This window comes from Thermoascus crustaceus (assembly GCF_041956765.1).
Source record: "Thermoascus crustaceus strain CBS 181.67 unplaced genomic scaffold VTN00scaffold_5, whole genome shotgun sequence".
NCBI lineage: Eukaryota > Fungi > Ascomycota > Eurotiomycetes > Eurotiales > Thermoascaceae > Thermoascus > Thermoascus crustaceus.
The window spans coordinates 1,774,654-1,799,203 of record NW_027192531.1 but is presented as its reverse complement, the minus strand read 5'-3'; the positions used below and the strand labels follow the sequence as shown (position 1 = coordinate 1,799,203).

Sequence of the window (24,550 nt, the reverse complement as noted above, 5' to 3'; positions counted from 1 at the left end):
GTGACACATTCTGATTCTAACTTTTCTGTACACAAGTATCGCCATATTTGCTTGGGTTGTGATGTGCTTCCGCACCTTTTAACTGAATTGTTATGTGCCCCCTTATAGGTCAGAGGGCTCGATTTGTCATGCGCCGATTTAGGACAGAAGGGGGATCATGACTGCAGGCAGGCTAGGACAGCTGTCGAAGCAGGGCCCAGGTCTATAGGGGTCAGGGGGCTGGGTTCGTCAGAAGGAGTGCTAAGACAGAGGTCCTTAACAGACAGAGGTTGGATATAGACAACGGGTAGGCGGTTGTGGAAGACAGGCAGGGAAGGTAATCTAAAGGGTCTGATTTGAGAGACAAATCTAGTTGTAAAAAAGTGTGGGCTATATACATCTTCAATCGATAATCCTTCGTCGAGTTGGGTGCTCAATCATGGAACCTGCTTCGATTCATGTAGGATCAGGAGGTGAGATCTGATTGCGTTCTGATCGGTCGCTCGGTTCTGGGTTTGTCTAAGGGCTTAGATTCTCAAAGCCTGGTCCTTCTGCAGGCACTGTAACATACCCCTGAATCACCTTGCTCACTCACCAACTCACTCTGCGCACCTCCATTTTACTAAGGCATCACTTCACTCACCTATGCTCACCTGCACTCACCTACATCTTGTGTGACTGTCATGCTTTAAGCATCACCAGTTTTAGGCCTGTATGGATGGTTGGCCGCACTTATAATTGTGGCTTAAGTATGGCTGAGTGGACGGGAAGCCCTGTTTTCCACACCCTTTGGTCATAGGTGCTAGAAATGACTGTGAACTGAACTTTATTGCTGATTACTACACCTCAAGTTTGAATGATGGATACCTGTCAAGGGCCCTTAAAAGCACCATTAGCTTTCGTCTTGAATATATCCCCTTTATTGTCGCTGCTGTACTTCTGGAAATACACAGAACCCTGCCAAAAGCAGCTGGAAGAGTCGATCATTCCTTGTTATATTCTATATTTCATATATAACTATATATGTTTGATAAAATGCCCGTGGAACAGGCGTATGATTGGAAATCTATCAATGGGTATATATACTCTTTTTTTTTCTCCAGATAAAAGGTACGACGAGAAAGATAATTCGGTTCAGCACCTATATTTTCCTTACAATCACACCGTGTCAAATCACTTGCTGTCAGTTAGAGCTTTCCTCTCATCAACATGCTGCTGAATCATCTCATCAATATGCCACCGGATCGTCTCCCTCAATCCCTCCTCCAACGAGACAACCGGCGACCACCCCAGCGCCTCCCGTGCCAAAGTAATCTGCGGCCTCCGCTTCACAGGATCATCCACCGGCTTCGGATGAAATGTGATCTTACTCCTTAGCTTTGACTGACCCGTCACTCGCGGAACAACATCCGCCACAATCTCCGCGAGCTTCAGGATGGTATGGTACTCGGTGTCGTTTCCAATATTGACGGGACCTTGACCGTACCCGCTATTCATGAGCGCGTAGAGGCCCCTGGTACAGTCCGACACGTACTGGAAGGACCTCGTGGCGGTGCCGTCCCCCGTGATCCGGAGATCCTGTCCATCGAGAGCGGCAGCGACGAAGTTGGATATTACACGGCCGTCCGAGGCGGACATGCGCGGGCCGTAGGTGTTGAAGATGCGCGCGATGCGGACGTCGACGGCGTACTGCTCTTTGTATGCGTAGCAGAGGGCCTCTGCGACGCGTTTGCCTTCGTCGTAGCAGGAGCGGGGACCGAAGGGATTGACGTTGCCCCAGTACGTCTCTGGTTGGGGGCTGACCATAGCGTCGCCGTAGACTTCTGTTTCGTTGTAAACAAGTGGATCAAATGAGTGGGCGGACGATATTCAGAGCAGGATATAGTTTTAGATTTTAAGTTGACCTACCGGAGGTGCTTGAAAGCAGGACACGAGCATTCAAGAGCTTAGCAAGCTTCAACATATTCTCAGTGCCTCGATAACAGGTTGCCAGAGTCGAGACATGATTTTTCTGGTACTGGATCGGGCTTGCCGGACAGGCTAGGTGATATATCTGGTCCACTTTTGGGGGGTCTGGAAGCTCATCTTGGACATTCCAGCTTTTTTAATACAATTCTTTTATTAGCAAAGTACACGTGTTAAGGCACGAGAAGGAATATGCTTACTTTATAAGCTTGAATCGGAGATTGTTCTCCAAATGTTTGAGATGTCTCGGCGAGCCTGTCTGGAAGCTGTCCAGACCGATGACTTCGTGGCCTTGGTTTAGGAGGAAGTCTACGAGGTGAGATCCTAGGAACCCCGCGGCCTAATCAATTAACAAGAAGCAGGCGAGCATGGATTTATGAACTGCAGCGATAAGTGCGGGGTCTTACCCCAGTGACAAGTATCTTCATGGGTTGAGAGGCATTCGATGAGACCGGCTCGGAATTCTCCATCATGTCGCGTTTGTGGTCCGTTCCTGCAGATTTGCCTGTATCTTTCCTTTCGTTCAGGTCTCAGGAGGGCTTTTTCAGAGTAATCCCGCTTTTCTCTTCGACCAGAACGTTGATGGGCAGTCGATGATATCAGTCAGATCCTTTGCTTTTTCCCAATACGGTGGGACACCAATTATGTATTATGTACCTGGATAACAAGGGTCCAGGGCTTTCCACGCACGCCCTTCTAGATCTATACCTACAGCGCGGGTTCGATACCTACATAATGCGGCCATGAGGGAAATAAGATTGCACTGTCGTTACAAGGTCGATACTGCTGCCCCGCAGTGGATCTATCTCAGCCTCTGGTGGCGTAATTCACGGTTCATACGGAGTTCAGGACTACTGGGTAAGTCTAGGGCAGTTCACAAATATCAGGATCCAGGATGATATCATCATACAGATGATCAGACGGTCTGGGCTCGTGGAGAGACGGATCGCACAGCCTCATTTGCGAGTCCAAGTACCTAAAACCCTAAACCCATATATGGCTGCATTTCCTAGTCTGCATCCGAATTGGGTGCTTTGCATATGCTATGCAGTGTAGGTCATGCACTACGCCTACTTATACATACGCTTATGCAGTAGGATTCTAGCACGGGCTAGATTTTGATGCTACCCTTTGAGTTCTGGACCTTGCCAACTTCCCCACCACTAATCTTGAAGGCAGAAAGTCGAGTAGAGTCATTTCTGTGTAGTAGTAGCTGCGTAAGACTGCCTAACAACCCTTGGAGATCTTCAAGAGAGACTTTCGGTAGCTTCTCTATATTAATGTTATATTTATAAGAGAATCTTAGCTGAGTGGTTTTTTACCTGTATTGTATGACTTCAAAAATGTCCCAGAGTGCTTTTCAATAGCTCTAGGATAATTCGGGGAGGGGGGAACGTGGCTGAGAGTAAGCCTCAGGACGGCATCAAAAAATCTCACTTCTTCCAGTACCCTGAGGATAAGCAGGGGATAGCGCCGTATAGCACAAGGGCAAAGAAAACCTTGGTGTTCATCGATCATATCTAAGATCGCTCGATCACATTGTATGAAAGGTGTCCCATCCAGAAGCTTTCCCGACTGCGACATATCTGCATCCAAGGCCTCGTAGGTAATTCCCGTCAAGGAGGTTCCGCCCATCGAAGACAAATTTTGGCTCTTTCATTCGTCTAGTGATACGTCCCCAGTCAAGTGATGTTTCCTTCGGCGGATTGTCAAGACTGAACATATTTTCGTCGCTGTCAGGTGTCATGCATGGTGATATCGGCTGTGGCGCTGCTCGTTCTGGAGACTCCTGGCGGTTGTCATGAGCAAAAGTGGTTGGTGTTCGAAGTTCATCCCACTCCGTTGCGACAATCACCGCATCGGCGTAGTCACAGGCATCGTAAGCTGACTGGTAGACGCGAGCCATATCTCCAAGCTTACGACTCTCTACTACAGCCATTCGCAATGCGTCGAAAACACGGTCCTCTTTCACCATCGGATCGTAGATAGAGATAATGGCTTCTTCAGCTAATAGACCCTTTACCAAAGAGATAGCGGCAGACTCTTTCGTGTCTGAAGTGTTTTTCTTGAATGCAAAACCCAGAACTGCAATCTTCTTACCGGTGACATTACCATGCATGCATGAGATGACACGGTGGAGGAAACGGGCCTTCTGGTCTTCGTTCATGTCGACAACAGAAGCCCAGTAATCGGCCACCTTGTCCAGGTGCAAGCTTCGGGCAATGTAGACAAGGTCAAGGACGTCTTTCCTAAAGCATCCTCCGCCCCATCCAAGACTGCTCTTGAGCATGTCTTTGCCGATTCGGTGATCCAGTCCACACGCATATGAGACGGAATCGATGTCCGCCCCAACAGCTTCGCAGATCGCACTCAGCGAGTTGATGCTGCTAAGTCTCTGCGCGAGCATCGCGTTAGCAGCAAGCTTTGATAGCTCAGAGGACCACAGATCCATTGTGATGATCTTCTCTCGAGGCACCCATCTTTCGTAAATATCGGACAAAGATTCTGCCGCGTGCTGTCCGGTTGCATTTTGTTTTGAACCAATCAATACTCTAGAGGGATATAGTAGGTCCTGAACTGCCGTCCCCTCGGAAAGGAATTCTGGATTGGATAGCACTTCGAAGTTGACACCTTTGCGGGCATTTGCTCTCAGCTATATCGCGAAGCTGGCGTCAGTCCATCCACACTTCCAGTCTTGACATCTGTGAGTTAAGGCATACGTACGAGATCCCTGATCATATCTGCAGTGCCGCAGGGTACTGTCGACTTCTCGACGACAATCTTGTCTGATGTAGCCACTTCAGCAATCATCCTCACTGCGGCTTGTAGGTTGGAAAGATCGGCTGCCATTCCTCGGCCGACTCCGAATCGTTTTGTGGGTGTGTTTACGCAGAGGAATATCATCTCGGCCTCCTTCACAGCTGCCTCGATATCTGTAGAAAATCTGAGGCTAGGAGCGTGGTCTGGGTAGCCACATAACAGATCGACATCGTTCATATCATCTGCTTGCCCAAGGCCATTTTGTCCAAATCGAGTCGTTCTTTCACGAGCGACGGAAACTATCTCATTGAGCTGCGCCTCGTATAGCGGCAGCGACCGAGAGTTCCATGCCTCGATGAGCTTCTTGTCCTTGTCGACCACTATGACCTGGAGACCGGGACATTTGTAGGCTATAACGGCGCCGAGGGGGGCACCTAAGGTGTATCTCAGAATTTAAAAGGATACAGAGTCCACACAGTTGAGTTGGAAACTCACCAACAAAGCCCGCACCGATGCAAGCTACCTTCCTGACCATATCTGGAAACATGACCCATGACTTCTCGTACACAGGGGAATCTTTGCGTTCAAGTACTCTGCCATTAGCAGCCCATAGGGTCCGGGCAGGGCGTCTCCGCCTTCCAGTATTGTGCCATTGCTGCACATTGGCGTGACGCGAAGGCGTTAGCATAACACTGCACCATCGCCCGCCCTATGGTTGAGGTAGGTAGGTCAGGTCTCGACAAATGGCATCCGCGGACGGAAATCGATGAGATGTTCAGCCCACTCCCGCAGTTTCCATATGTGTGACTATGACTTGCAGTAGACGTAATGTGCACGATGAAATACATCGTCCAGCGTAATTTCTTCAATCCCAATGTTGCGCTAGGAGAAGTTGGTATTGAAGGATTGGCGGCATAGGGTATGGGACCAAGGCCCACAAAAGCAATGAGGTCTCCGTCTGCCTGCCCGTGTACAGCGGCAACTGCGGGCGTCCACGACAAGCGACCAGGTCTTAAAATCACACATTGGTAAACGGACAGGAAGAAAATTACAAGAAACTCCACTTTTTCTGTAAGCAGCGTGGATTGAATCGTCGTCCGTCTTGAAAGTTGGGGACGGCGCATTGATACTAGACCCAAGTCTCGTGCGCGGCCCGTTGATCGACGATCTTTCGCACTCCAACTGGTAGATCTCCGCAGGGCTGATGGCAGTTCGTGGCTGGCTGAAGGTCTTGTCAGTCAAATTATTAATTAACTTCCTGGCTACGAAGCGGCAGAAGCTCGTATTTTCATGCCCAATGACCTATGATTCGCCCCGTTTCCTCGCACATCACTGGTTCTTTAACCCAAGTAATTGGTATTTAATAGATCATCGCCATGATGCTTTCTCCTGTGGTGCCAGTTGTGTCGAGAAACATCTACGGGGCTGCAGTTAGTCAACCATCGATGCAAGATTGTTTAACTAAAAGCAACGCTACCTGATTGTTCTTTCAGGGTTCCGACCTTATACTCCAACAAAGATCCACCGTCATCTCTGGAATTAGATAATAAGGAACCAGAAGACCCAAAAGTGGAGCGAAAAGAAGAATGGCCGGCAGGCCGCAAGTCCAAACAAATTGCACGAGACTACACAAATAAGGCTATGAATTTGTTGAGTGGGATGTAACCTGTCAATTCACCCATTTTGCGACAGCAAAGATAGCAGCCTTTCCTGATATCCCGTCAGGGCGACGCGGTCCAGGCCTCGATATCTACATAGTATGAAGGCAACCATATTGAGACGTCTAGTGCTAAGGATCTGAAACCACCTTTGTGGTAGTAGAATAAAGAGGTGAAGCCTAGTTTTAGGAAACAGAGATTCTGTACGACCTCTCCAGACTTTCTGGCGAGATAAAAGGATTCTTGGAATGGTTACAAGATCAGAACTGCTGTCGAACTAAATATTTTTCGTCCTTGTCAGCCTCGTCGACAGTAACATGCCTCACATTCACATCCTGCGAGAGAGAGAGAGATAGAGAGAGAGATAGAGAGATAGAGAGAGAGATAGAGAGAGAGATAGAGAGAGAGATAGAGAGAGAGAGAGAGAAAGAGAGGAGCCTCTATACATCGTACTCCAATCTTATCATATCCAAAGACAATGTTTAAGTTGCAATTTGTCTTTGGAAACCACCTGACATTATTGGTTGGAGACAAATACGGACCTATGGTTGATATCGGAGGTACCACCGAAGAACACCGGCCAACATTCTGACGTGTGTCGGTGGTAATTGGTAGCGGAACCTCATTGAGAGTTGAAGCTGATGAGTATCCTAGCTGTTGACGGAATTTGAAAGGTAAATTTTCAAATATTGCTTCGTTGTTGTTTGGATTGTTCTAGTCATATCGATCATCGCTCACCTGTGGGGACGACTTGTCTCGTCTACCTTCTCTCCAATATGAGATTCTGGAGGACAAGCTTCAACCATGCCACCTACCATCGTCCACAGTTCGGCATTCGAAGACCTCCAGCTGCGGGATCATTTCCGATCAAGGCAAACATCTCGCAAGCGGCAGGTACCTCTCCAGGGGGAGGAGACGCGCCAGGTGAGAGAGCGATCATTCTCATTACACCATGGTCCGATCTTCTCTGATGTTAGTTATGGAAAATAGAGAAGGATAAAAAGAAGGACGATGACAAGTTCGAAGGGCACCTCGGTACGAGCCAGTTTATCATGCTTCTGCTCGCAGCAGGCGTTGCAGCTGGAGTCAGCGGATACAATGGCTACTTCTACCTCTCCGCGTTCGAGAGAAGTCAAGTGCACATCAATCGGGAGCTGGGACACATGATGACGATGATAGAGCATCAGGATGAATTGCGGCGGGTCAACCTGGACAAGCAGGAGCAGGAGCTTGTACGGCTGGGACAGAGGATTGCCAAGCTGGAAGAGAAGGTGCGGCCATAGGACACAGAGAAAAGAATTATAATATAATTACCTACCTTGAATTGTTTCTGGTTATTGAATGAGCAATGGGGCGCACACTCTCTTGTGGAAGACTGGAAGGTATCGCCAAAACCGTAGTGGACAGCACGTAAGCTAATCCGTGTATGCTCGAGGTACATACAAGAGAAGCATATTCTACTACTGCTAAATTGCAGGGAGATCGGGTTGTTTCAGAGGCGGAGGAAGAGGGGCAGCAGGTTACTGTGGATGCGGAGAAAGGGAGTCCTCCTGTTTCGAAGAAGGATTGACTTTGAGGTAGTCGTGGTTTGTATGAGGCTGAACAGTGTTGAATCTGGTAGTCTCAGACGCGAAAAAGGCCCTTCTATCTGCATAGGTCCGATGCAATGGGCCATGCCGAAATTCAGGCATCTAGACCAGATCCTTCATAAGGAAATTACCCCTTACTCTATAGACCTATTTGAAGGTCTCGGGACACAAACTAAAACCTACATACAGGTAAGAGGATCTGTCGACACACACCCTAGAAAATCATGAAGCCATAAAAAGTGTGTTTGTAGAATTCTGTAGTCTCAGACGAATCAGAATACTGCCTTCTGCATCTGTCCGCCACGGGTTTGATGCCCGAATCCGGGATTCTTGAAGCTCTCTATCAAAGACGTTTACCGGCTTCTTTATAAGGTTAAAAAGGGTCTCAGGATGGCGAAACCTGTGGCATACATGGTAGTCAAAGGATCAGCCTGAGCTTCTGGTGTGTTCGGGTGCCATCAAAGAGGGGAAAATACCTATAAATTTGGGCTGAAGTTCGCTATTAGACTAGATTCCATCTCTATCACTCTCATATTCTTCGACATAGGCGTTTAGGTCAAATCTAAAGGGCTCTGTTGATTAAACAGTTCCCAACAGCTCATACCTTCCATAATTTCTTCAGAATTTGATTGCTTTCGGATTCACTCTACTGCTCCTGTGTCCATATTTATTTATTCCTTTTTGTGGGAACCCATACAGCTTCGACGACCTGCTACTTGTCTTCACTTTGATCACCTGGGCATCTTTTCCTTCACCCCTCCATTGTATGCTTTGGTTGGCTGACTCTGATAATGACAAATACCCAACCAGGACTCACCCCTAACTGTCTTCGCTATTACAGCCCACATACGCAAAGAACATATTCGAGATCGACCAGCTGAAAAATGCCAGAGTCCAAACGTACCCGACAACTTTCCACCCCTGATTCCCCTTGGTTTTGCCATCAGACTGGGGGAAGTAACGCAAGTAAAGTGCCTGAACCGCGTCTTCAAATACAACAGCCAACCCAAAGCGTATGTAGAGCACGCATATGGGAGCAGAACTGCATGGAGAGCCCGCAACCCTGTCTCCAACGACGTGCACGAACGCAGAGAGACAGAATGCGAAGAATGTGATTGCCCATCGATCGAGCTTCGTGCGTTCAGGGATGCGGAGCACTTTACGGCTGATGAAGGCTGCGTTCGAGATGAAGGCTTTGTAAACGAGTCCATGCCAGAATTTACTGCAATTGTTTTTAGTGATGAGGACGACAAGTCAAGCAGAGAAAAAAGAGAGGGATTTTGAAACGTGGACATACCCCCAAAACCTGCGTAACGTGTACGCGTCGCGGATATCACCGAAGAGCGGCGGCCATCGCTCAGGGGAATCACCAAGCAAGACCGCGATCGCAGAAACGAGCCAGTGAAGGGTGTTATGTCCGATGTAGAGAAGTTGGAACGCATCCACGGCATAATATACCCGCACCAGGAGCTCTCCAGTCGACAGACTGAAAAGGCGTAGCTTGGAAGACTCAAAATTCTCAACACGGAGTGGAAGAAGTGCTAATAGCTGAGGGTACGCCCAACTGAAGAGGTAGAAGCACACGAATCCAGCGATGCGCTGAACGAGAAATGCGCTCCGAGACGGAATATAGCCTTTATCCTTCCTCGAAAATCGGGGGAGGTTTCTAATTTGCCATTCCGTGCCAATGCCCCGTGGATTGCTCACCACCCCAATCGCCCATTTGGCCTTGTGCCAAAAACTCTTTACCGAAAGCTCGGGAGACGGAGTACACTTGATCAAGCACAGAAAGTAAGATGCGTACAGAAAGATCCCAACCATGACGTGTCCAAAAAAGAATCGAAATTCTGTTGAGACCAGGGAGACGTCGGCATGTTGAATAATAAGAGCTTCGAAGAATCCGAGGATGCAGAGAGCAACGGAACGCGGTATTGTCTTTGGGGGAGCCAATATAAGACAGGCTGCGCACACGGAGTAGCTGCATGCCAGTATGAAGAAGGGGTGGGTATCCAGTCTCCCATCTGCCGGAATCTTGGTATAAGCTAAACCACGTCACTTAGAATCCCCTCTTAAGGGGCTTTACTTACAGAAGCTGAATCCCAGTAAAACGAAAGCAGCGTCCGCTGTACGTTCAAGTGTAACAGGAGCCATGGCAGGTTTGTGGATAAATGAAGACAAAGTACCTACGTGTGTAACTAAATCATGGTCAACGAATAGCTTAAGGCATGATGAGGGTGAGAAAACTGGGGGATCGCCAGTTAATTAGTTGGTCTTCACTCGGCAGATGCCCTCGCAAGTTTTCCTAACTGCTTCCGGGAAACAAAGGATCCCAGAAAAGATTATTCAAAGACCCCTGGTCAATAGATTCAATTGAAGAGATAAACCAAAAATATATTAGCTCTTGTAAGCACTAGCAGTGAGGCATAAAGCATGGTCATAACCCAAACGGGAGGTAATTGATGCTGGTTGGCAGATGTAATCTATCCGTAGACATGGAGGAAAAAGCCACAGACACGTCAGAAGCCGGGACTGCCTGATATGCAGGCTCAGCATTTGGCATGAGTCATGGTCATGTTATCCAGTGTCATCGCCATGGTATTCTGGCATCCGTATGATGGTATATACCGTAGATCTCGAAGAGGGATGGAGGACGTCGCTGTTTAGCTGCTGAGTGGGCACGTGGTCCGTGCTCGGAGCCCGGTCCCCTCGAGATGCCAGATGCTCCAGAACATCGCCGGTCGATCTATACCCAGCAGCTGCGGTTCGGACCTGCACTCTCTTCCACCACACTGTTCCTCGAGGCATTTCATCATGGCTGACGACGAGGAGAAGGCGAGAGCGGAGAAGCTCGCCGCAGCTAAAAAGAGGGTAAGTCCGCGCGCATCGCGGCCATGACGCACTCCGAGAGGGGTGTGAAACCCGGGGAGCTCTTTACTGATACTCGTCTGTGTTTTACAGGTTGCGCAGCTTCAGAAGAAGAAGAAAGCTGGAAAGCAGGTCGCGTCCAGCGAAGAAAGCAAAGACAATATTCCCGCGGAGGATATTCCCAAGGAGGAGAAACAGGAAGAGAAGCAGGATGGCGGCGAGACCGCAGACAAAGAGCAGCAGCCCGAAGAGCCAGAGGCGCAGGAGAAACCAGCTGAATCGGAGTCGCCTTCAGAACCTATGCCTCCTGCTCCAACATCTCCTGGTCCCGAGACAGCGCCTGAAGATAGCAAGGAGGACAAGCCGCGCGAAGCGCGTCGACGGCAACCATCGCTCTCTGTCCAGTCGAAGATGCGGTCGTCGTCATTTCGTCAATCATCTCTCTCGCAAGGAGGGACTTCTCCCTCGGCCGTTGCGGCTCTGAAGTCTCCCCCACTCCCTCCATTGACCCCAGATGGCGACGCCGTGCAGGAAGTTTACCGCAAGCAGGCCGCGAGAATGGAGGAGCTCGAGAAGGAGAACAAACGGCTAGAGAAAGAGCTAGATGAAGCGAACAAGCGATGGAAGAAGACAGAGGACCAGCTGGAAGATCTGAGAGAGGCGAGCGTGGAGGTTATAGAGCTGAAGGATAAGTTGGAGAAGGCAGAGCAGAAAGCAGCAGAGGTGGAGAAGTTGGTGAGTCGTGCTACATCTCTTTCTCTGTGAACACTCTATATTATGGACAAGGACAACGCTGACCAGGATCGTCTATAGCAAGCCGAGATCGCTTCTCTACAACGCCAAAACTCACACCTCCAAAAGTCACACCGAAATACAGCCAGTATCTCCGTCCCCAGCTCATCAGAATCGCCTCCATCGGACCTTCAACAGCAGCTTGAGTCGAAGTCTGCGACCATTGAGGCAATGGAACTAGAGATCTCTAACCTACGAGCGCAACTCAACTCTCAGTCTACATCCCAAGAAGCCCACGAAGCTCAGATAGCTGCTTTGGAAGAGAAGCTTTCGCGCGGCGAAACTGCTCTCGAGAAAACGCAGCGTGAACTCCAGGACACAAAGAACTCCCTCAACCGAGCTGCGGAGAAGGCCGTCAAGGAGGGCGTGAACAGGACCTCCACAGAGACCCTGATCAAGGGCCTGGAGCGGCAGATTCACGATATGAGGGATGAAAAATCAGAAGCAGACAAGAAAATCGACACACTGGAGAAGAAGCTTCAAGCGCTTGGGAACCTGCACAAGGAGTCGGAGCTGCGGCACCAGGCACGGCTCCGTGAGAGCGAGAAGACAGAGAAGGAGGCAGCGGCTCTGAGGAAGAAACTAGTCGTCCTGGAGAACGAGAATCTCCGACTGAAGGAGGAGCGCGAGCGAGCGAAGAAGCGAGATGCCGTCGGGGTCGACGACGAGGGACTCGACGAACTCGAAGACGAAGAGCGGTCGCGCCTGGAGCGGAGGATCCGCGAACTCGAGGGCGAGAACTTCGATCTGCGCCGCGGCGTCTGGAAGGAGAAGAGAAAAGAGCTCGCGGGAGAGCAGGAAAGCGAATCGATAGACCCGGCCACCACCACCACTACCACCGCGAACGCCTTCGACGACGTCGACCTCGTCGGCGGCGTTCCGGACCACTCCCGTCGCCGCAGCGTCGCAGGCGGTCGACCACAGCAGCAGCAGCACTCCTCGTTCACGACCGTCCTGTCAAGCGGTCTTGCCGCCTTCACTGGCGGCGGACGCCGTCCATCGACCCACCAGCAGCACTCCCCTGCAGCTCGGGGCAGCCTCGAACTCCTCTCCGAGAACGACGACGATTTCGACGAGGAAGCGTTTGCGCGGGCGCAGGCGGAGGAGGAGGCCCGGAAGCGCGTCGAGTGGGTTCGCGAGGTCAAGCGCAAGCTGAAGGACTGGAAGGGCTGGCGGTTGGATCTGGTGGACAGCAGGGCTGGAGCTGAAGGAGCGGGCGTTGGGATGGGTGAGATATTTGAGGTTTGAATCGAAGAGAATTTGGGGCCTTTTTGCATCTTTTAATATACCAGGGCAAGAAGTGAATCATTGTTATGAATGATTAGGTTTGCCAAGTACCCCTTTTCTCTTTTTATTTTACTTTCGGTTCTTCAGACTCGTGTATTATTTTTTATTTATTTTAGTTGGTCCTTTTGCTTTGCAGCATGGAATACCTAACTAGTCAGTTATGATAGGGTTAAAGACATGATGATATCCCGGAGGGCTACATGAGTCCTGTTCCTACGCTATTTATTCAATTTATCCATTGACTTTAGAACTTTTCTAATTTGAAGTTGAGCGGTGAAGACCGTAGAAAAGTTGATTGTACCAAACAGGCTAAGAGTACAACGCATAGATATCCCAAAGACAATCCAATTCAATCAGCAGAAAAAAGAAAAAGCCAGTAACTCCCCTTTTCCCATTCCAATGTTAACTACCAAGACCTCAAAAAAAGCAAACGAAGAGAAAAGGGAAAAAAAATCCCATTCACTCATCCTCCCCATGCGAAATCTTCCCATTCAACACACCCTCCGACTTCCTCGCCCTCCGCCGGCTCACCACCTCCACGAGCCATCCACTCAGCTGATACAACCAGCCCCCAGTAACCAGCACACCGGAGGCGGTATTGATCAGCCGGACCATCAGACCCAAGAAACTGCCCCGCTCCTCGCTCACGAGCAGCATGATCGGCTCGATGTTGTACTTGAAGAAGATCCCCGGGACGTAGTACGGGTTCTCGGGGATGGTGTGCGACTGGCTGGTCACGGCGTACTGATTCGTGAAGACGACGTCCTTGTCCCTGCTCATGGCCTTCAGGGCCTGTGGGGAGTTGGTGTACTTGTCCGCAACGGCCCTGTTGCCCTTGGAGTAGACGGTGGGGACGATGGAGACGTAGTACTGGTATTTGTAGTAGTGGTCTTCGGTCGTAGAGATGGTTTTGTCGAGGGGGTTGAGGAGGGAGGGGTAGTGAGGGCCGAAGGAGAGTTCGGTGATCATGTGGGAGAAGTTGAACGCTGTTGGATATCGATCAGCTCAGCTCCAAGAAAAAGGATGGTTTCTCGTAGTAAGGAGGAAGGAAGGAGAGGAGGGAACGTACTCCCATGATCCAAATGGGCTCCAAAATCCTGATACCCATGACCCCGGGCCGTGATGTGGAAATCACCCTGGACCTTATTCCCCTCCAGACTTCCAAAGATGCGACACGAGTCGACGACGTCCCCCCTCCTGAGCTTCGGCCCCTTGGGGAACTTCCGCCGCGAGTTCTTCCTCACCTCGCCCAGCACATGGCGGACGTGCACGTCCTCCTCCTGCGCCTCCAGCCGCCCCGTATCCTCGTGGCTGAGCGTCTGGTACTCGTGAACGCCCCCGTACTTCTCGTAGTTGCGTTTGTCCATCCACAGCTTCCAGCTCGTGTCCTGCTTCTGCAGCAGCTCGCCCGCGAGGATGCGGTCGCCCGCGGCGTCCTGGACGTTGACTCGCAGCGACTCGCAGGGCATGTGGACGACGATGTCCATGTTCAGCTGCAGCTCATGCCCGACGCCCTTCTCCACGGTGAAGTGGTGGTTCTCGGTGCCGCGAAACCATGTTCGGAGCTCCGAAAAGGATAGGATGGTGCATATTATGAGGACGACGACCGTCCATTGTCCGCCGCGGCGGGTGGGAGAGGTGTACGAAGGTTTTGTCTTTGCTGGAGGAGGAGCATTGTGGTCAGCATACAGTCAACAAACGCGACGGTAAGATTCGGCATATATATATATATATAGATCGGCACAAGAGTCACAAGGCACCATGACCACAGAGTGCAAGAGAAAAGAGTGCATTTGGCCAACTAAGTAACCATCAAGAGCGGCAATACTCACGGAAAGCATCGAATGTCTTCAGCCCTGCTCTAATTCCAGCTTTCTCCCCAAAGGCATCTTCGTCAAGGCCGAACCCATTCATCACGACCGGCGAGTATTTCAGTGCGCTGTAAACAGAGACATGAATGAGAGTAGCTAGGAAAAGATCGGGGTCTAAAACTCCCACAAGGAAATGTAAAGAGCGAATGTGAAGGCGAAACTGCGCCAGCGAGGGGCCAGGGAGAGGTCCGCAGGGATGCTTTGTGCCTCGGCGTTAAGGCCAAGTATCCCGAAACGCGCTGCGGAGTCGGTGGACCGTCCGCCGTGCTCACTCGCGCTCCTGTATACAGCAACATATCAGCAAGACTAACATCCGTACCTACACACCGGTTTCAATGAGGTTTCTTTAAAGTATTCGAATTCATGTATGTTCTACATGCGTGGCGTTACACATCAGAGCTACAAAGTGGCTCTATGCCAACTGCCCTCTTAGACATCGAAGACAAGCCAGACGATCTCATCAAGCGAGCCAGAAACATTCAAATTCATTATAATCTGATGTTCTCTGCGAAAAAAAAAAAGAAAACTTCGAGCAGGGCTTGTATGTACATTATACAGTAAAGATTGAGACGGCCCTGCTGCTCGAGCACCACCACAAAGACACACAGACTCCTCTTCTCATCGACTGCGCGTCTATTCAAACCGCAGGCTGTTCTGCACAAAGCAACTTTGTTCATACCACTTTCCCAAAAGTTATGTAAATGAATGAAGATAAGATGCTCATGTCACTTTGATCAATCCATCACAGCCGAGAACCGGCACCAACAGAACTTAATGATCGTCAAGGAAAAAGGTAGGCATAAAAATGAAGGAGAAAAAGGTACATCAGGAAAGGGAAACTCGGAATCAAAAAAACTTCAAGGTCATAACAATGGCAGGGACACGTAGGCCGCGACAAAAACACATTTGTCTTCACAACAGATGCAGATGTTCAAACAGGGGTATATGACGGACTCTTTCAGCCTCCGCCTTTCTTGTCCAATTCAATTCAACACAATCATGATGCGGAAGACAAAAGCACCGGAATCCCCAACCTGTCTATGCTGCATACATGGTAACGATAGTCGAGAAGAGAAAAAAAAAGAAGAAATGTATATTAAAACTACATATAGAGGAAGGGATGCGGCACAGACTATCTCGTCTTCTGTTCACCTATCAGTACCTCCTGGCAAGATGATCTGGGTAAAATGGGTCCTCTCATGACTTACCAGGCTCGTAGCCGCTGCCGCTGCGGCGAGATCTGGCTTTCCGCTGAAACTCCTCGTGGCGACTCTGGGCAAGGCCGATCCAGAAAGAGCATTATTGGACCCCCGCTTTGTAGCCACCGATCCTTGCGCTCCGTTCACAGTCGACGATTGCCGCTTTACCGTCGGCTTAATAGGGGAATTGTTCGGAACATCTTTATTTCTGACAGCTGTGCCATTCTTAAGAGTTGATCCAGGGGGCTCTGGAAGAGGTCGCACAGAAGATGGACCAGTCACCGTGTTTAGACGCCTGACAGGTGAATTCGTATACACCTGAGACCTGGATCGAACGGTTGGCTTGATTCCGGTTATGAACTCATGGTTCATAGCGTCCTGGGGTGTCAGTCGGCGTGCTGGATCCCAGCGGAGGCAACGAGCGACAAAGTCGAGGAAGGCCTCATCGTCGCATTTCAGGGCCTGTCTGAGATCCTTTGAGCTAGGTCTGCGTCGTCGGCCTTTCGAGGAGACTGTTAATCTTGGCTTGCCCATGGAATCAAAGAAGAGCTTTTTCCGAGTGCTCTTCTCAATCAGATGCTTCTCTGGAGGACCGAAGATTTCCATAATGCAGGCCAACTGTTCCTGCTCATTTTCACCGGGGAAAATCGGGTACCCAGTGTAAAGCTCCGCGAGAATACAACCCAAACTCCACATATCGATCGGCATACCATATGACATGCCCAGAATGACTTCAGGAGACCGGTAGAATCGACTCTGGATGTAGGTGTATACCTTTTCGTTTTCAAAGCAACTCGAGCCAAAGTCAATCACCTTGATTTCGGAACGCATTGGGTGGACAAGAAGAATGTTCTCGGGCTTGAGATCGCAGTGGATAACCTTCTTATTGTGAAGAAGCACCAAAGTGCTCAGAAGTTGCTTCGTAAAACGACGGATAAGTTTCAAGGAGAATCCTCTGAAGTCGTGCGCCTTGATGAATTCATACAGATTCATCCCAAGTAATTCCGTGGAGATACAGAGATGGCCTCGGAAGTAAAAGCTTTGGGTGAAATTGACCACGCTATGGCGGCGATTGATGTCCTAAACAACGGGGTTAGTTCTCTAGAAGACGAGACAAGGAAAAGCAATCAACTTACCCATTCTTTCAACTTCTGAAGGATATTAACCTCCACCAATGCCTGCTGATGGAATCGCTTCTTGTTGCGAATGATTTTCACCGCAACCAGACCTCCGGTCTTGTGATCGACGCATCTCACCACCTGCCCAAAGCTTCCCTTGCCCAGAACGTCGAGGACCTCGTATCGATAAGCCAGGTGGTCCCCGATGACGATGTTGTAGTCACCACGGTCGTCATCGTATCCGAAGTTTGCTGACTGTGACTTGAGATCCCCAATGTGCTTTTTAGCTTTTTGTGTCCCGCAGAAATAAATGTCCTTGAAGTCAATGATCTCGCCGCGCTCAAAAATGTTGAGATTCGCCATCCTCAGTGCCTGTGCTGGACTGACGCGCTCCTTGGGGCTTGCTCTGCGGCGCAGCTCTTCCAGTTCTTTGGCTGCTACCTCAAAATCTTTTCGTTTGCTGCCAAGCCTTCTCATTTCTTCATCGGCAGCCAAATCGTCTGCATCAACGTTCGGATCGGGCCGTTGTCTAAGCGCAGGGTTTGATTTCGCGGAGCTGAGGATCTTGTGAACAGGAGATAGGATCGACGAGTTAGACCGATTGTGGGAAGAGTCGCCTTCACCAGAGTCAGTTGAAGGACTTGGTTCCTGTGCAAGACTCTGTTCACTGCCATGGCTGCTGTTTCTCGTGAGAGCGTTGGTAATGCTGGACACAGATGATTTTCGTTTCGACTTGACATGCGCCTGCTTCATTGTCGGACTGCTAGTTTGTGCGGTGGAGAGGTTAGTCCAGGTTGCAGATGCGGGTAACCTAGGTGGTGGCATGTTATCGTACTTGGCCGGATTTGGTTCTGTCCCAGATGTCGTCTGTGCTTTGGAAATGCTGCGTCTTCGTGCCAAATTCAGCTTGTTTCTGAGAGAGGAAGAGCTAGAGACGCTGTTATTCTCAGGATCCGTGGAACTGGAAATCTGGCTAAGTGTCTCGACGTTAGTAGAGAACGCTGATCCTTGGGTCTGAGGGCGCGGTCCAGTAATCTTCGGCTGCAAGTTGCTCTGCGAATGGCGCACGTGGTCGAAATCACCGCCGTTCTTAGGCAGCGAGGAGGATATGTAGAGAGAATCCGTTCTATTCTCAGTCGAAACATCCAGCGCTCCAAAAGCACTTGAGCTGCTCGATGCCCTAAAGCCCGCAGAGTCTGAGCCGAGTCCAAAATGTGACGTGCTGCTCCTTTCCTGAGGAAGGGGTGGAGGGTCCTCATCGTCATGGCTGACGAAGAAGGTTGCTTTCGATGCAGTCAATGGAGTGCTAGGAGTCTTTGATACGATTTTACGAGGAGGCGGAGTATACGAGTTCTCTGTTTGCACCCCATCTCGATCCTTCAAAGCTTCGATCTTGGCTGCCATCGGCGTCCCAAGCGGAAGCAAGTTCAGGGGTGGAAGCTTCAAAGGCTGCAGATTTTTCTTTCCAAGACTGGCTGACGACCTAATCTTCGCGTCGGGGGTCTTTGCATTTCGCATTCTGGAAACACCGCTTGGATCATCCTGATTAGCGACTGGCGTCACACTCGAATCCGAGTCCCGCTTGAAGTTGGCACTAAGCCGGCCGACGTCTAGCGGTAGACTGGAATTGCGAGAAGCAAAGGATGATTCAGCCCTGGGGCCTTCGAAGGCTTTTGGAATAGCGGGAACCGGCGGGACATCGTCCTCGCTGGGTGCTGTTACGTTCTCAACTCGAGGCTTAGGCGTCGGGAGTCGAGAAGTCGAAAAGCTCTGTGAGAGCCTCGGCTGTAATGAACCGCTCGAGTTCCGCACCGAGTTATAGCTAGTGTTGGAAGATAGAGATATGCCTGAGCTATATGATTTGCGATTCGGATCAGGGGTAGTCCTGGAAGAGGAAGGGGTAGCGCTCTTCCGCGGTATCATCGAGGGTGACTGAGCCGATGATCGAGGACGAGGTCCAGGCTCCAGCTGAGTAGGAGGAGTGTTGGGAATTGGAGGCGCTTGAGGCGCCGTAGACATGCGTTTCATCCGCCTCGCGTCAGTAGGGCTAATCGTGCGAGCTCCAAGTCCTGTGACATGCGACGGCACCATCGATACCCTTTTCGCAGAGGACGGAGTCGTGGTCCTTCCCACCGTATTTCTCGCAGGACTACGGACGGCGTTCGTAGAAGAAGATCTAGAATGGTCGGAAGCGCCTGATGGTGTCAAGAGATTCTCCTGAGGCTCTCTCGATGGCGGCTGGAGTGATTTTGCTTTGAGATTGCGAGCGCTTGCTGAGCATTTCGGGTCATCGCTGCGGTTCGGCTCCAGGTTCTGCTGGCGAGTGCGGAGGGAAGAGGTACCGTCATTACTGGGCTTTCTTGTCGACAAGCTTGGTCGTCTCCGTGTAGGAGCGGTACTGGACCCCTCGAGGGAGACTGTTCCAGGTCCTGTCGATTTTCGCGGTCGAGAAGAAGCGGTGTTCGCTGAGGGCGGCTGTGCGTTGCTCTGTCGACGGCTCCGAAGACCCGAAGGAGCGGAAGGAGGAGGCATTGAACTGTTGGTCGAGGTCGGGCCAGATAGACGGACGGCCTCGCTTTGCCGGCGAACAGAGCCGCTTCTTGTTGTCCTCACAGTTGGATTGGTTGATTTCATGGTCGTGTTCGCGTTATCATATCCAGCACCTCCGTGTCCTGGAAAAGGGAAATGGCTTAGGCTGGGTTCACCCATAATGCTGTTGTGGAAGTCGTCAAAGTTGATCGGCGCTAGGAACTCACTGCCATCGGGCGGAGTCTGGTTATTCTCATATTTCGTCGGGTTTCCAATGCTCGACGTCCCGAGACTCAGACGTGAGTTGCTGCTGGAATTCGTAGAGTCGAGAGAGGAGTTGACGGAGTGTAGAAATGAAGTAGACGCGTTTCTAGCAATGATAGGACAGATCCAAGGTCAGCGTGAAGCCCGTAACAAAAGAAGACGACGTTGGGGGGGGGGGGGGGGGGGGGAAGTACCGCTTCACCGTGTTCTCCTGTGGCCGCGGGCCCGATGGCGCCTTTTGATCTCGAATCGACAGTCTCCTCCTGGTTGCCTGGCTAGCTCGTGTTCCGGAACTGCTCTTGGATGACAAGGACGAGTTCGACTGGCTCTCCGCAAGCCCGACATTTGATGCGGCCTTCTGCAGTCTTCTGCGAGTAGGGCCCTCCACTGTGGTATCAAAATCCGTTAGCCGTGATGCCATGTGCGCTCCCGCGGACACCCTGCTCGACATCTTGGCCCGCATACCTCCTGATCCAGAGTCCCGAGACGAATTCGATGTTCTCGACTGAATGGTCCGCGTCTGCGCTGTCGCAGACGTGTGCTGGGAGGCCATCTTGGCCGACCTGATCGACAGTGTCTCGACCTCGAAAATCGCAGAAGGAGACAGGAATCGTAAATCAGGGCACCCGGAGGGGAGATTCCAGCGCGGAACCTAGCAGCAATGGCATGCAGTGAGCGAGAGTCGGAGATCCCAGATAAGAGACGTGGTCAACAAAGCCGCGACCCGCAACTTCGCTACCAGTCCATCGCGGGGAGAGAACAGCCGCTGCTCCGGGGAGTCGTTGATTCTGGAAGGAAATACCCGACAAGAAAAAAAGCCCGCGGCAAGGGGGAGAGTTCCTCGTGCGGATCTGGAAGGTCAAAAGAGGCGTGGAGAACAGGTCGGAGGTGCAGCGTTAGAACAGGGCTGGTCGTTAGGGTAACCCGGGCGTATGCGAAGCAAGAACGAAGACGGAAAAAAGGGCCGCCAGCGGGCACACGAATTGGGGCGATATCAGGGGAGATGAAAGGGAGACCGGACTGCCCAGGGCCTGCCAGGAAAGATTCTCCCGCTGGTCAACACACTGACTCGCTGGACTATCGCAAGCGTTCGCTTCTGGTGCGCGCCCCTGGATCGTCGATTTGCCCTGTGGCTAGCCGCTCTGCAAACACAGCAAACCGTTGAGTAGAGCTCCCTGCGCTCGCCGCCCACCGAGCTTCGTATAACTACACTGTCCAACCTCGGCTGCGTTATCTCCAGAGTCGTGGGCTGGCCCTCTGGATGATGCTCCTCCATCCCCAGTTGCACAGCTGATACGCCCATGGACGAGTACACAGCAGACGCCTTTGTCAACCGGGATGACACAGTGATCTCCCTCCCCACCGGCCATGGGGAAGGGCTGAAACAAGACATCTCTCCTGGCCGTCTGAAAGATAGACAGCAAGATGTCAGCACCGCCCAGCACCAGAGGATGGGTTCTGGCGCTGCACTGTCCTTTCAGGACCGTCTCTTCTCCAAGTACGCTTCTCCACCTTGCGAACGGTGGACCGGATAAGTATAGGTAGACTAATCGGCCCGGTAGACTCCTCCAGCAAGTGATTCCTGAAGGCGATGCGGAGGATGGACCAGAGCCGGTTGAGGGACGCCCCTCCAGGCAGACCAAAAAGCCTGCGTTCAGTCTGCCGCTGATGACCAACAACTTCCGCCGCTTCAACGCAAGGTACGTCTCACGGATCCGGTCGAGTGCTCCGTAGCTGAAAGCTCTCCAGAATCGGCATTGTATTCGTCTTCCAAGGCCGGCTGGTGCGCCTTCTCAGCTGGAGGAAACCTACTCAGACTCTTTCATTTTTGTTCGTGTATTCATTTGTCTGCTTAGATCCCTATCTTCTCATTATCCTCCCACTGGCAACCGTTTTGCTTTATATCATGGTTCCGGCCTTTGCAGCTCGTCACCCTCCTCCTCCCTCGTCCACCAGCACTTCTCCTTACTATTCGTATCAAGGTCCCGCTCTTGCTCCGCCCAGAACGATCAAACCGGCGAGCGAGACGTCCAAGGACTTCTTTCGCAATATGCGAGATCTGCAGAACTCTATGGCTGATTACTCCAACCTGCATGATTCGATGGTTTCCACATTCTCTCCTCCCACAAACTTCTCGGATGAGAAATTGTCCTCTACTCTGTTTTTGATCCTCTCTGTAGTAACTGCCCTGCTGTTTCTGACAGCGCATCTCCTCCCTTGGCGACTTATTTTTCTGATAGGTGGAAACGCTGCTATCATTTCCATCCACCCCACTGTTCAGGACTTTCTCCAGCGGCCGGCGCCAGGTGCTCCAGAAAAGCCGTCCAAGGAGACAGACAAGGGTGTCGACACGTCGGCCATTAACTTCTTGGGGTTTTCAGTGCCAACGTCTCTGTCGTCGCTGAGGTCTCTTCTGGACTCTGTCGCTGATATTACATTGGACTCTTACGCCGAGGAACGGGAAGTTGAAATTTTTGAGCTCCAGTATCGGCCCCTCTCGCCATATTCCGCCTCTTCGGAGTGGGAACATTTCCTCTTCTCTCCCACTCCGTACGATCCTCTCTCCCCGTCCCGTATCGCGGGCGACCGTCCGCGCGGGTGTCGCTTCTTCGAAGACGTCCGACCACCGTCCGGTTGGGCCTGGAAGAGCAAAAAGTGGGAGTTAGACCTGGACTGTCGGGAATGGGTCGTTGACCGCATGGTAACCGGGGTTGGATTTGAAGTCCCTGGCAATTCTGTTGAAGGCAGCGTGGCTAGCGAAGAAGTGGGCGGTTGGGTCTGGGATCTTCCGCCCGACTCTCAGTCTCAGGAAGAGGCTGAGGCCGTCAGCTCGATGGCCTCGAATGGCCTGGCAGAGTCCAAGGTGTCAAAATCGGACCAGAGAGGAAAGGTCAAAGCTGCTGGACGAGACTGGGAAGAGGCCGCGGTCAGCTCACACGGTATGGGAGAGTGGCGGAGGAGACGTTGGGTGCGCATCGTGCAGAGAGTCAGCGTCCCGACTGTCGAGAATGATAAGGATGTCGACACGGATAGAGATTGATCATAAAAACCGATTCCGTGTCCCTCATGTAACAAGTATGATACTCGCAGCCCGCGATGGCATTTTTAATGACCTAATGGTGATAATGATAGTAGATTACAAAATACTCCATATTCCTTTTATTTGCTTCCGATAGTCAATGCGTAGTCGATTATGTTACTGGACTTGGGATTGCATATTTTGGCAGCCTGTGATGTACTGATAAAGGCATATATATATATATACACATCGTCCTCACTTTCTGAACCGCTAACTGAAAATAAAATCTGCCCTATCACCACCACCACCACCCACTCATCCGGAAACTAAAAACCTTAAGAGCCCATCATTACCCATCATTTATATATACATATTTATTCCACTCCATGGATCAGACAGAACCCCCATCAATCGCGTGTTCGTTCCCGCAAACCAGCCAGCACGTTCCAAATCTCAAGACCCGACCGAGCGCTGCGCTCAGGCCCCCCCAGCCCCCCAGGCCCGGGCACCGCCCAAGCGCTGATCTTAACCCCCTCCCAACCCAAAACAAACTTAGCCTAGGAGGATCATGACAGCGGGTCGGGTCTGAACTTTAACTGGGCTTAATTAATAAGCCTTGATGGTGAAACGACCATGGTTTTGGAAAAAAAAAGAAACAGGGTAGTTAATGCGCAACTTTAGTTTGTTTACATTATTATTGGGACTACTGGAAGTTTCTGCTGGATATGTAAGATTATGTGTGTGATTTGTTTGTGCTGGGCTGTTCAGATTATTGTTGGTAGGTACTAAGGTAGGGATGGGGAGGGGTTTGTGGTGGTGGTGGTGGTACAGTATGGTAGGTATGGTACCACTACTGTAGCTGCAGCTGCAAGCTGCAGCTGCGTAAATGGTGTCTGAGGGCTGAACCAGTGTTGGATCCTGGTGGAAAATTTGGAAGGTATTAATGGATTAGAGAGTGAACATGTTAATCAGATTGTACATACATACTGTACATGATGAGAGATGATTTTGCTGAACGATGCTCCTCAAAAGGGACCCCGGGTGCCCACCAGCGCTGGGTTGGTTCCGTCGGGGAATCCGAAGAGAAAACAAGGTTGGCGATCTGGCATATGCAATGTAGATCCTACGCAAAAGTCTAACAGAATATATGTGACTGACTGACTGACTGACTGTGAAATTTCCCTATGTATTCACCCACACCTCACGGAGGCATGAGGCATAGCTGCAGCCCAAAAAGAAAAAGAAAAGGGAGAGGGCCGCTTAAGTACATCTCATTTTTTCAAGAAAAGAAAAGGAAAAGCCATCGAACAAATAGAAAATCACTGTGGTTTGAAAAAAAAACCTACCTCCCAACCCTACGATGTGCGACCAGCTGCTGCCCCCTCCTTACCGCTTCCTCCACAGCATGCCGCAGCTTAAAGTAGAGCAGCAGCAAACACCAGAAGAACGATAAATGCAGCGCGGGCCTCGTTGGCACCGCTCTCTCGGGGTCTGGCGGCGTTGGTGGTTGTCGGGCTGGGGCGGAAGGAGGAATAGCTTGGGGTGCTCGGGGTTGGGATAACTTGGATGGTGACCACCCATGAGGAGGAGGAGGAGGAGGAGGAGGAGGAGGAGGAGGAGGAGGAGGAGGAGGAGGAGGAGGAGGAGGAGGAGGA

The 24,550-nt window shown here is 51.0% G+C and overlaps 8 protein-coding genes across 8 annotated transcripts; 3 read left to right on the top strand and 5 right to left on the bottom strand.

Moving 5' to 3' along the window:
* Positions 1-1,152: 1,152 nt before the first annotated feature.
* On the bottom strand, positions 1,153-2,414 carry VTN00DRAFT_8165 (uncharacterized protein; the record flags this gene model as incomplete). Its single annotated transcript, XM_069434989.1, has 4 exons — positions 1,153-1,802; positions 1,888-2,078; positions 2,145-2,284; positions 2,352-2,414. 4 exons carry the CDS (start codon positions 2,412-2,414, stop codon positions 1,153-1,155), a joined length of 1,044 nt encoding a protein of 347 aa, XP_069286431.1.
* A 1,064-nt stretch (positions 2,415-3,478) lies between these two features.
* On the bottom strand, positions 3,479-5,392 carry VTN00DRAFT_8164 (uncharacterized protein; the record flags this gene model as incomplete). The annotated part of the gene is made up of 3 exons (XM_069434988.1): positions 3,479-4,597; positions 4,669-5,138; positions 5,200-5,392. 3 exons carry the CDS (start codon positions 5,390-5,392, stop codon positions 3,479-3,481), a joined length of 1,782 nt encoding a protein of 593 aa, XP_069286430.1.
* A 1,746-nt stretch (positions 5,393-7,138) lies between these two features.
* Positions 7,139-7,932, top strand: VTN00DRAFT_8163 (uncharacterized protein; the record flags this gene model as incomplete). Its single annotated transcript, XM_069434987.1, has 3 exons — positions 7,139-7,286; positions 7,353-7,633; positions 7,840-7,932. 3 exons carry the CDS (start codon positions 7,139-7,141, stop codon positions 7,930-7,932), a joined length of 522 nt encoding a protein of 173 aa, XP_069286429.1.
* An 838-nt stretch (positions 7,933-8,770) lies between these two features.
* On the bottom strand, positions 8,771-9,772 carry VTN00DRAFT_8162 (uncharacterized protein; the record flags this gene model as incomplete). Its single annotated transcript, XM_069434986.1, has 2 exons — positions 8,771-9,173; positions 9,249-9,772. 2 exons carry the CDS (start codon positions 9,770-9,772, stop codon positions 8,771-8,773), a joined length of 927 nt encoding a protein of 308 aa, XP_069286428.1.
* Positions 9,773-10,762: 990 nt separating this feature from the next.
* On the top strand, positions 10,763-12,856 carry VTN00DRAFT_8161 (uncharacterized protein; the record flags this gene model as incomplete). The annotated part of the gene is made up of 3 exons (XM_069434985.1): positions 10,763-10,819; positions 10,910-11,551; positions 11,630-12,856. The coding sequence occupies 3 exons, from the start codon at positions 10,763-10,765 to the stop codon at positions 12,854-12,856; spliced, it is 1,926 nt and encodes a 641-aa protein (XP_069286427.1).
* Positions 12,857-13,354: 498 nt separating this feature from the next.
* VTN00DRAFT_8160 (uncharacterized protein) lies at positions 13,355-14,809 on the bottom strand (the record flags this gene model as incomplete). Its single annotated transcript, XM_069434984.1, has 3 exons — positions 13,355-13,881; positions 13,965-14,555; positions 14,728-14,809. The coding sequence occupies 3 exons, from the start codon at positions 14,807-14,809 to the stop codon at positions 13,355-13,357; spliced, it is 1,200 nt and encodes a 399-aa protein (XP_069286426.1).
* Positions 14,810-15,898: 1,089 nt separating this feature from the next.
* On the bottom strand, positions 15,899-20,429 carry VTN00DRAFT_8159 (uncharacterized protein; the record flags this gene model as incomplete). Its single annotated transcript, XM_069434982.1, has 5 exons — positions 15,899-15,910; positions 15,975-17,045; positions 17,102-19,982; positions 20,071-20,263; positions 20,342-20,429. The coding sequence occupies 5 exons, from the start codon at positions 20,427-20,429 to the stop codon at positions 15,899-15,901; spliced, it is 4,245 nt and encodes a 1,414-aa protein (XP_069286425.1).
* Positions 20,430-21,177: 748 nt separating this feature from the next.
* VTN00DRAFT_8158 (uncharacterized protein) lies at positions 21,178-22,916 on the top strand (the record flags this gene model as incomplete). The annotated part of the gene is made up of 3 exons (XM_069434981.1): positions 21,178-21,374; positions 21,439-21,576; positions 21,626-22,916. 3 exons carry the CDS (start codon positions 21,178-21,180, stop codon positions 22,914-22,916), a joined length of 1,626 nt encoding a protein of 541 aa, XP_069286424.1.
* Between the last annotated feature and the right edge of the window lie 1,634 nt (positions 22,917-24,550).